Source organism: Plecotus auritus, assembly GCF_963455305.1.
Source record: "Plecotus auritus genome assembly, chromosome: 2".
NCBI classification, from domain to species: domain Eukaryota; kingdom Metazoa; phylum Chordata; class Mammalia; order Chiroptera; family Vespertilionidae; genus Plecotus; species Plecotus auritus.
The window spans coordinates 208,978,922-208,990,937 of record NC_137771.1 but is presented as its reverse complement, the minus strand read 5'-3'; the positions used below and the strand labels follow the sequence as shown (position 1 = coordinate 208,990,937).

At 39.3% G+C, this 12,016-nt stretch overlaps 1 protein-coding gene across 1 annotated transcript in view; it reads right to left on the bottom strand.

Moving 5' to 3' along the window:
• GPR149 (G protein-coupled receptor 149) overlaps positions 1-12,016 on the bottom strand; it is a 67,148-nt gene that overhangs the window by 53,103 nt on the left and 2,029 nt on the right. Inside the window, exons 2-3 of the mRNA XM_080658204.1 lie at positions 11,302-11,494; positions 8,421-8,875 (exon numbers count right to left, since the gene is read on the bottom strand). Of these exons, the coding sequence (XP_080514330.1) occupies positions 8,421-8,875; positions 11,302-11,494 (648 nt within the window). The remainder of the gene's footprint in view (positions 1-8,420; positions 8,876-11,301; positions 11,495-12,016) is intronic.

Sequence of the window (12,016 nt, the reverse complement as noted above, 5' to 3'; positions counted from 1 at the left end):
CACCACCAAACCAGGATTATATGAAATGCTGAAGGGTATTCTTTAAGAAGAGGAAGAAGAAGAAAAAGGTAAAGATAAAAATTATGAACAACAAAATGACAACAAATGCATGCCTATCAACAAGTGAATCTAAAAATCAAGTGAATAAAAAATCTGATGAACAGAGTAAATTGATGAGTATAATAGAATCAGGGGCATAGAAAGGGAGTGGACTGACAATTCTCGGGGGGAAGGGGTGTGAGGGGTGCGGGAAGAGATTGGACAAAAATCTTACACCTATGGATGAAGACAGTGGCGGGAAGTAAGGGCATGGGTGGGGTGGGGAATCAGGTGGAGGGGAGCTATGGGGGGAAAAAAGAGGAACATCTGTAATAATCTGAACAATAAAGATTTATTTAAAAAAATAAAATAAATAAAATGTAGTGAGTTTCGCCCTAGCTGGTTTGGCTCAGCATTGGCCTGTAGACTGAAGGGTCTCAGGTTCGATTTTGATCAAGGACACATGCCCTGGTTTGTGTGCTCAATCCCCAGTGGGGGGTGTGCAGTAGGCAGCCAATTAATGACTCTTTCTCATCATTGATGTTTCAATCTCTCCCTCTCTTTCTCTCCCTTCCTCTCTAAAATCAATATATATATATATATATATATATATATATATATATATATATATATATATACATATATATATATATATATATATATATATATATATATATATATTTAAAGTATAAAATGAGCCTGCTTTTAAAAAATATTGAGTTTTCAGCCACTTGAGGTCACATAGGGATAATCTAACCACTCAATAAGAGGTTGTAGAAGAGATTTAAGCCAGATGGGGTGGTTCCAATACAAAGCCTTTAAGGTTTCTTTAAACCATGAGTTTTTTGTTTGTTTGTTTTTAACAGAATTCATAGTTTAAAAGGTGAATTATAGGATTCCACATAAACTTTGATCTAAGGCTAAGCCCCTTGGATTTATAGAAAGTGAACAGTTTTACTTCATTTGAGCAAATGCATACTGTGAGGATCACAAAATGTGTTATGAAATATTTGAATTAGTTTATTATTTCCCTTTGTTTTAAATATTTGTGAATAAATTTACATTTGTGGATGTTTTCAGCCATACTCAAAATAGTTATTCTAAACTATACCATATATTAGAACACGGGGCTTGAACAATTTAAATCAGGTGAAAATTATACTCTGAGGTGGAAAAAAAATTCCAAACGAAACATGCAATATGATCCATTTTTGTCAAAATTATAAGAAAGAGCTTAAAATTTTATTAGATAAAATGTAAACAGTTTTTAGCTCTCGATGGTTGGCAGTGGGTGTTTTTCTTTGCTTATCAGCAATTTCTAAATTTTCTACAATAATTATATTACTGTATAATCATAAAACAATGAAAGTTATAAATGATTTTTTAAAGCAGTGTAACAATTTTTCAGGTCTCTGAACAGTGGAGTAATGAATGAAACACTCCAGAAAAATGAACATAACCAGATATAAAACATCTGTACTCCTGACAGTCATTTATGTTAGGATGACTGCCTGGAAGCTACAGATCTGATAGGTGAATTTTTCTCTGGTCCTCACTTCAGTTAAAAATGTTGAAAGTTATTCAGCAAACAAGTGAAGCATTTGCAATTGTTCAGCTAACAATGTCACAGAAAACACTTAACATCCCAATGCCCAATTTAATTTTTTAATAGTTTCTTTTTTAAAATGTAAAGAGAATGTTCACTTTCTTTGTGGTGGGGGAAGAGATTGTGTATTGGGGTATTTTTTCTAGTCTTATTTCACTTTATGGGGCATATATTAGAGGGTTAATTTAGCCCTGCTCTCTAAATTAATATCCATCTCCTAGCCAGCCATGGACAAACTATGGCCCGCGGGCCAGATCCGGCACGTTCGGCTGTTCTATCCGGCCCGCGGAGCAGAAAGAGCGGAGGGTTCTCTTGCTCTCCCCTCCACTCCTTTACTTTGAATTTATATTAGTTCACACAAACACTCCATCCATGCTTTTGTTCCGGCCCTCCGGTCCAGTTTAAGAACCCATTGTGGCCCTCGAGTCAAAAAGTTTGCCCACCCCTGGATTAGACGCTAACACAGTACTTTTTAAATGTTAATGTGCATCTGAACCAATCCAGGGATTCTGATTCTGTAGGTCTGGCATGGGTTTGTTAGAAATGCAGAATCTTGGACCCTATCTTAAATCTACTCAATTACAATCTACATTTGAACATCCCCATTTGACTTACTTGCATATTGATCTTAAGTACCTAATATAGTCTAGTTCAACTTTTGGTTTCTACAGTTTTCTATGAAAATTACTTAAATAAATAATCCTATATAATAAATGCCTAATATGCAAATTGACTGAATGGTGGAATGACCAGTGGAACGACTGGCTGCTATGACATGCACTGACCACCAGGGGGCAGATGCTCCAAGCAGGAGCTGCCCCCAGCCACAGGCCCCAGGCCAGCCAAGGCAGATGCCAGAGGGGGGAGTAGGGACCAATCACACCACTGGTCGCCCCGCAGAGGGAGGTGACTGGCGGGGGGTGGGGCCCTGATTGCCCCACTAGTCGCTGCACAGATCAACCCTGATTGCTGGCCAGGCCTAGGGAACCTACATGTGCATAAATGTAATGCACCTGGCCTCTAGTAATATTATAAAGATTATAGAAATCAATATTAGCAAATAATACAACTTTTACTTGTAAAACTATTTTTAGATAAAGTATTTTCCTTAACATAAAATTTCTTTGATTCTTAGGTGACTTTAAAATTAGTTCTTGTTGGTTTATTCTATCTAATGCCAAGTGGTTTGTGTAGCTAATCAAATGCAAGCACTTCCCTTACTTGTCCTCATTTGAGAAGGTTTGTTTCAGAACCTGTTTTTCTATATCCTACTGGCATAGCAGAGCGGTTTTCACCGTAAGTAATATAATGATAGAATTATCAGTGGGATTAAGTGGCATAGTTACAGTATATCTTTGTTTCTGATTCATAATAAATAAATGAGTATCTAGAGCTTTAAGACAACACGTTAAAAGAAAAGAAAATGAAATCCATGGGAAATTTGTTGAACTTTGTATTAAAAAAGAAAATTATAGTGATCACCCACAAGCCTCTAAATTATTTTATAAATCCAATTTTCTTTATTCATAGATGACAAGGCTTGGGGGTTCTTGAAAATCATTATTTAATTTGAGGTACATTCATACCACATTAAAACTATAACAGAAGAACTCTGACATTTCTGACTATTTTTCTGACTATAATGAAAATTAATAGTGAACTGCTTAGGATTCTACACTATAGGGTTCCAAATGGAAGTGATTATGTGGCTAAGCTTAACAATGAATTTCAGTCTTACAAACACTCTCAACTCTGATAAAGTTTATTGGATCACATTTAAAATGAACCCTGCTAATGCTATTCTAATACTGTCTTTTTTACACCTTAATCTTGATCTGATACACATTCCCACGAGGATTTCCAACACGATGTACTGAAAATTTGTTTACTAACATAAACTCTAATAAAGTAAGTAATATGCATTGTAAAGGAAGGCTTACTAAATGTATTTTAAATCAAACCTGATTTTTTAAAAGCCTGAGAACAAAGAACTCACACTATTTTATGTCAGTACCTTTAGAGAGGAGCTGATACATTGAGCCTACATAATTGAAAGCACAACCATAGAAAAATCAAGAGATAGTATTTTTATAGAGTTGCTGCAGTGTCTGCTACAGTTTATTTTTTTAAATAGATTTTTATTTGATTTCAGAGAGGAAGGGAGAGGGAGAGAGAGATAGAAACATCAATGATGAGAGAAAATCACTGATCTGCTACCTCCTGCACACTCCCCACTGGGAATTGAGCCCACAACCTAGGCATATGCCCTGACCAGGAATCGAACCAGGGACCTCCTGGTTCATAGCTTGACGCTCAACCACTGGGCCATGCAGGCCAGGCCCCTCTGCTACAGTTTAATATATCACTATAAGATACATAAGTTAACATAGCTTTCTGAGCAAAGAAGGTCTTGGAAAAAAAGGATGAAATGAAAGTGCTTTCCAAGTCACCATCTATTCCGAGGAAATATTTGCTGCTAAAGAATAGAGTAATACTTTACACCTTGCTTTTTTCATAGAAAAAGTTCTCATGAGCTTTTCAATCCTAGATATATTTTATAATGTTAACCTTAAAATCCACAGGCAATTTTGCAAAGGGAAAGTCATACCAATAACATTAGTCTGTGGCCTAAGGATTTCTTACTATTGTTTTAAAATTTATGATAGTATTTCAATTAATTTCAATTAGTCTGTGAAAATATAAAGTTTACCTCTCCTAAATATTCTATAATCTATTATACCACTAATAATTTTTTCACAGCCATGATTTTAAATCAGTTTCCTTAATTACTTGCTCTTCACAAATGTTAAAATATTAACATTCAATATGCAAATTTTTATAGTTAAAAGATATCTGGATTGATCAAAGTTTTGTGCTGTCCATACAATTTTATTTTTTGATTTACAGAGGTTTGTGGTAAGTTGTGTTTCTTCATTCTCTTAAGACTATATATTGATATGTAAAGTGTCTAGTCCTTTTATGTTTATAAGTGTAGTTAATTGATTATAATCTCTGAACTACAACCAAGACTTTTAAGTTGTTATGTTTTACACGATAATAGCCAATGTTTTAAGAAAATACATAAGAAAATAGAGACATTTAAAATTATGTTGAGTGGAAGAAAAGCAAGTCCCAGAAGACTAGGTGTAGTATGATACCATCTTTAGAAAGCTCAAAATAAGCAAAACTAAATATATTGGGCTAGAAGTATGTTTATTTATTATGTTCATTTATGCTAAGACAATAAAACAAAAAAAATGATGAGGAAGATTCAAGATAGCTGTAATGCATAAGGGGTGTGCATAAGGATGGGATGGGGCAGTGGCACATAGGTAGTTGCAAGTTATTGGGATGTGCGCACACACACACACATACACACACACACATACTTAGTAGTAAAAAGTATTTCGTACTTTTTAAGTGTGAGAAAACCAGGAGGTTTAGTTTATTCGGGAGCAAATTGATGCTGAAATCATAGGAATTCAGGGTACCATATTGTTCTAAAAATACTGAGCATTATGTCCTGTCAATAATACACTTTTCACTGTATTTCTTAACTTATGGAAAATATTTAGTGAGATACCAAGTCACTAAACTATGAATAATTCTTTTTAATAATAGTTTCTTTTATTAACCAGCTTTTAAAATGCTGGTGTCAGAGTAAGATTAGTAGTTTTAATTAATCAATAAGGATAAAAGAAACATAAAAAAAGAATAAAAGAAATCTCAGATTATTCTGCTCATATTCACAGTTGCTGTTATATGGTCATATAATGAAGGCATTATTTCTAGCAGATATTTGTAGAGCTATGCTTTTGATTCCAGAGACTGGGAGTAACTGGGTTTGGATTTCTATCAAATCATGTAGGAAAAGATTTCTCTTCCTAGTAAATAGTGTGGAAAGCAATAATAAATTTAATTACCAGATATGAGACTTTGGAGGAAAGAACAATCTCATATTAATATAACATTACCATTTTAATAAAATAAGTTTCATTATTCTAGGCAGGTTGAAATCTAGGAGAGAAGGGGATGAAATCTAACCTAATAAAAGAGTAATATGCAAATTAACCATCAGTCTGCTACACCCTCAAGCCACGCCCACAAGCCACGCCCACAAGCCAATCAGAAGATAATATGCAAATAAACCCAACCAAGATGGCTACCGCCACAGAGAGCAGGAGGGAGGCATGGGTTTCCCCGGCGATGGAGAAAGCCAAGCTTTCCACCTGCCCTTGCCGGCCTAGGCCTCCACTCAAGGCTACAAAGTTTCAATGATAGAAGATACATAAATCCAAAGAGAAATGGGGCAGCCACAGAGCTGGAAAGAGCAGGAGGCTAGGGTTGCCCGCGGCGATGGAGGAAGCCAAGCTTCTGCAGCCCTGGCCGGCCCAGGCCTCAACTTAAGGCTACAAAGTTTCAATTATAGAAGATACATAAATCCCAATAGAAATGGCTGCCGCCACAGAGCAAGCAGAAGGCTTGGCTCTGCTCCAGGCTACAAAGTTTCAATTGTAGAAGATAAATAATCCCCAGATACCAGGGCCTCTGCTTGGGTTGCCAGGGGGCGTGGCCAGCCTGCAAACCACCACAGGCCCCTCACCCAGGCTGCCCCACGCCCCAAGGGTACCTCCACCCTGATCTGGGACACCCTTCAGGGCAAACCAGCTGGCTCCCACCTGTGCACCAGGCCTCTATCCTATCTAATAAAAGAGTAATATGCAGATTGACCATCACTCCAACACACAAGATGGCTGCCCCCATGTGGTCAAAGATCTTGCCCCCATTTGGACACAAGATGGCCACCACAAGATGGCCAGCATGGGAGGGCAGTTGGGAGGGACTAGGTCTCCAAGAGAGGGCAGTTGTGGGCTATTAGGCCAGCAGGGGAGGGCAGTTAGGGGTGACCAAGCTGGCAGAGGAAGGAAGTTGGGGCGACCAGGCCTGCAGGGAAGGGAAGTTAGGGGTGACCCGTCCGGCAGAGTAGGGAAGTTGGGGGCAACCAGGCTTGCAGGGAAAGGCAGTTGGGACCCAGGCCTGAAGGGGAGAGCAGTTGGGGGGGACCAGGCCTGCAGGGGAGGGCAGTTAGGGGTGACCAGGCCTGCAGGGGAGGGCAGTTGGGGGGGACCCAGGCCTGCAGGGGAGAGCAGTTGGGGGGGGGGGACCAGGCCTGCAGGGGAGGGCAGTTAGGGGTGACCAGGCCTGCAGGAGAGGGCAGTTAGGGGCAAACAGGCTGGCAGGGGAGCAGTTAGGCATCAATCAGGCTGGCAGGGGAGTGGTTAGGGGGTGATCAGGCTGGCAGGCAGTAGCGGTTAGGGGCAATCAGGAAGGCAGGCAGGCAAGCAGTTGGGAGCCAGCAGTCCTGGATTGTGAGAGGGATGTCCGGCCGCCTGTTTAGGCCTGATCCGGGATCGGGCTTAAACGGGCAGTTGGGCATCCCTCGAGTGGTCCCAGATTGGAGAGGGTGCAGGCTGGGCTGAGGGACACCCCCCCCCCCCGTGCATGAATTTCATGCACCGGGCCTCTAGTTAATGTATAAATTCTTTCACTTTTATAAAACACTACAGGCCTGATGCACAAAACTCGGGCAAGAGTAGGCCTTCCTTCCCTCAGCTGCTGGCACCGGCTTCCCTTGGGCACCCAGTACTTGGGCTTCCCTCACAGCCCCAGGTTTGTCTGGAAGGTCATCGGGAAGGATATCTGGTCTAATTAGCATATTACAGTTTTATTATTATAGACTAGAGGCCTGGTGCACGAAATTTGTGAAGGGGGGGTGTCCCTCAGCCCAACCTGCACCCTCTCCAATCTGGGACATCCCTCTCACAATCCAGGACTGCTGGCTTCCAACCGCTCGCCTGCCTGCCTGCCTGATTGCCCCTAACCGCTTCTGCCTGCCAGCCTTATCACCCCCTAACCACTCCCCTGCCAGCCTGATCGACACCTAACTGCTCCCCTGTTGGCCCGATTGCCCCCAACTGCCCTCCCCTGCCAGCCCGGTCACCCCCAACTGCCCTCCCCTGCCTACCTGGTCTCCCCCAACTGCCCTCCCCCGCCAGCCTGGTCACCCCTAACTGCCCTCCCCTGCTGGCCATCTTGTGACCACATGGGGGCAGCCATCTTGTACAAGGGTGTGACAGTCAATTTGCATATTACCTCTTTATTATATAGGATTATAAAACCTTTCTTTCATCCTTAAAGGATAGAACATTCAGCAGGGCTTGCAAAGACTCACGTGTGTGTATTCTGGAATAGTTCCTTATTTCATTGCTAAGGAGTACTACAGGGACTAGTTCTAGCAAGATTAACATGTAAGCTGTCTAGAATAGTTGCAGCAGGACTATCCTCCTCACAACTAGTTGTATAAATATTTGCCTTTATTTTTAAAAAAGAGAATTTATCTTGGTGTCTTGTGGAATACTTTTTGGGTGAAGGAATAATAAAACCTACAAGTTAACTAATTTGAAACAAATTCTGAGGATCTAGTCTGAATTTAAGTAGATTGCTTGCCCTACAATTCTCAAATAATCTATTTAACTCTTCTAATTCATATATATATATATATATATATATATATATATATATATATATATAGAATGAAAATGTAAGATCCTTTCAAAGATACCTTGAAATAAAGTTTAGTATTATGGAAATTAATTGAGGCAAGTGTAATTACACTTGGACTTGACTGAATGGAATAAGCAACTGAGAATTTTTTTTCATGACTGTCATATTTTTTCTCACTTTAATTTCACAGGAAGAATAATCTTTACTGTACCTGACGAGGAGTTCTTTCTGATTTACTCCTACACCATTCCCAGTCTGAAAGGTCTGGTTTCTGACTCTCCTCATGAGAAAGTCTTCTTTCTGGCCCTTCTAAAAAGGTGGTTTCTTCATAGTGAATATCACCTGTTTTTTCAAAGAGCAGTGGGTCAATGCCCTTTTCATTTTGGGAATCCTGTTTAGCCTCTATAATATCAGTATTTGTATACTTGTTAATGCCTTTAAGTGTAGAGCTGTCCAGGGAGTGTGTAGTGCTGATTTCCACTTTTATGGAACTGAAGACATTAGGAGTGTCTCTCTGAGAGTCTTTCGGAGTTTTGCATTCATAGTTCATGAGATTGTGATAGGATGTAGAATTTTCATCATCACCATAGTAATCTTCATGTGCTATTTTATAAATTCCATAACTTTGTTCAAATGATAGATTGAATTCAAAGCAGCTTCTCTTGGCTAAGTAAAAACAAAAACAAAATTCCATGGTTAGGAAAGTAGATATAAACAACAGTTGAATATACATAGTAAATAAAATTAGGAAAGTGCCTTCAACCTCATTACTATGAATTTAAAAACTATCCTCATTTACTTCTTGTCAATTATGCCAAGCAATTATGCCTCACAAATTCAAGTCATTTTTTCACTCCGTGCCTAATGTTTCTCATTTGCACAATGAGAGGTTTGAAATACATCCAATTCCAAGAACCCAGTAGTCTTTAAAGCAGTTTTATGTCTCAAAAATGTAACTATTAATTAGAAAACTCTCATAATGTCTCAGATGAGCTGTCTTTAAGTTAGGGGAAGTGCATTAATTATGAAATGTAACCAATAAAAACACTTCTTGTTAGTGACTTTCCTTAACATTAAAGGTAAATTCTGACTGAGTTAACTAATGTAGGTAATAGGTTATAACAATATAAAAGAGTTAACAGGGCTTGACTAATAACTAACAAGAAACTTAAAGACTTTGACTTATATCAGAATATAGTCAGGATCTTTTGAAGTCTATACTGCACTTAAGAAAAGGAGATATAATGTATTTATTCTGAAAAGCATGATTAGCTCTAGTCTTTTGTTTTAATCATAACTTGCTAATTACAATTTATACATATGTAATTATATCAATTTATGAAAACAATTCTTCTGAGAAATATGTCACCAGATACTCTGATTTTGTCAAAAATTACAGCTTAAAATCTGATTGTGATATAAAATATTTTAACTACTTAATTTAAAAAGAACACGTATCATGCAAAATGAGTCTGAAAGCCATATCCAATGCATATGTCTACCACCTAAAACTGTTAAAACCTTTTTTTAACATTTTTGTTTTGAGACATAAGTAATACAGGCTACTGTTGGAGAGAATTGTTATTTCTGTGAAGTATTTTTATTACTGACGTTCATCATCAGGTTGCAAGTCTCAGTTTCCATTCAGTGAAGCTGAGATGTGGAATTACATTTCCATCTGCATAATGAACCTGTGGTAAATATGAGTTAGGGAAAAATTCCTTTCTTGTTTCTGGTGTTCACTGATAAAGATTTAAAGAGGGGATCTTAGTTTGTTGAAGAGAAAAAGCTTAAAGGTGAAATTGAAGCCACATTCCCAAAGAATCAAAGTACTGTAATTGATCAAGCCCCTGCACACTTGAGGATAGGCCATCTTTGGGGTTTCAAATTTCTGTAGTGTCGTCCTAGCAAAAGGAAAATTTATGTGGACTCCTCGGACAGTGAAATTATATCACTCGTACTCAAAGAATGCCCCTTTGGGTCATAAAAAATGAATAGAGTCATTTGAACTATAAGTATTTTAAACTAGAATCACATTTTATTTTAGAATCCATGCCTCTTTCTGTATGCCTACATATTTCAGGGCCTTTCCTGAATTTTAAAATAAATACAAATAAGAGCAATGATAGGGAAAACTATTATTTTGATCTTGAAAGGCATGATTTTATTTCAAACGTGAGATATTAATGTTATTGTGGATTCTGCTAGTTTGCCTTACGCTCTTCTCTCTCGGCCGTACCGGACAGAACACTCCCTAGCCCATTTGCGGTGATGGCCGTTGCATTGCTTTACTTTTCAGCTCTGATGCAGGTGCTCTTTACTTCTTAAAATGACTGTCCTGAACCGCTTAACTAAAACTTTTCATTTTCCCTGGCACTAGACTCTTTTTGTCTTTTTCACAATTTTAAATACTATAAGAGGCTGGTTCATTAATTTAGTGGCAAAAGGTTAACATTTGATAGACTGTTAGAATTTATCGACTTGTTAATGTTTTTTATATGCTTTGTCCTTTTTTAAAAAAACAAATTCAGGTGTTTGGTGGGGGTTTTGTTTTGTGTTTTTCTAAAAGCAGAGGCATACACTTAAATTTTGTTTTGGAACTGTTTTCAGGCATTTATTGTTACTCTGAAAACTCTCCTAAACCCTGGAAGAATACAAGCAGCAAATAATGAAAATGCTCTTCTTTACGGTTCCATTAGATAATAATGGGCTATAATATAATGAATTTTTAACTCTTTAGAGAGTTCATCTCTTTTCAGATGCAGGCTTCTTAATGTAGACTTGGAAGATGAATTTATTTCCTACTCTGGGCTAAGAGCTATGGTGGACAAGAGCCCTTGTTGAATTTACCTGAAATTATTATTCAATGTATAAGCACTTCACAGAGTTGTTTTAAACCCACTCATTTAAAACTTCCTTTCAGCACTGTGCCAAGAATTGTTTCACGTTATAATTTCTTTCCTCTATTTTCCATTTACGTTTGTCCTTGGACTCTTTGTCCACTACTCGGGTGGGCAACTTTCTCAACAGACCACTTTTCTGTATTTGACTGTATGCTATTGCTCCCAACCGCCGCATTGTGGAGAACTTACTTTTCCCCCCATCGGATGCCACTGCATATGCATCCCGCTTGCAGTTGATGATGCAGCCACAGGGCAAGTGGGTCCAGCGTTTGGACAAGACAAACACGGGGGTTACAGTGGTGGCCAGCAGGGTTAGTAGAAAGCTGAGTGACTCGAAGGGAAGGCTCTGAAAACCCACCACATGCTGGACCACCATGTGGATCTGCAAAGGAGAGAGCTTCAGACATATCCCAGCATCACATTTTTACTTCCCCAGACCTTTCCCCCAAGCATGCTGTCCCAGACTCCTTTTCCTGGCCCCTTCCCTGCCCGAGAGCCAGAAGTTCTGCATCTGGCCTGGCACCCCTAGCTTTAGTGGTGGTCTCCTGGGATCTCAGATGCTCCAGACAGAACAGGACTTTGGGGGTTTACACTCCTGAGTGTCTGATCTTGCCTGCTGCCAGCTCAAGTCTCCACCAAGGAAGCACAGTCCACAATGGGGAACTGGGGGTGCTACTGGGCAAACAGGCAAGTGTCTGTGAAAACTGAACCTGGTCCTCCAGATGGCCCTTTGTTACATCCCTGCAATTTCACCTCTGTGCAGGCCAACTGCCATAGCGGGGTGCTGCCCTGATACTTCTCAGCTGGGAATCCTCATGGAGGCTTGAACAAAAGCCTGTTTTGTCCCTTCTCTTCTCTCTCTACTTCTGATTGAACCTCTCCTGTTGGGATGGGCGTTTCCTCC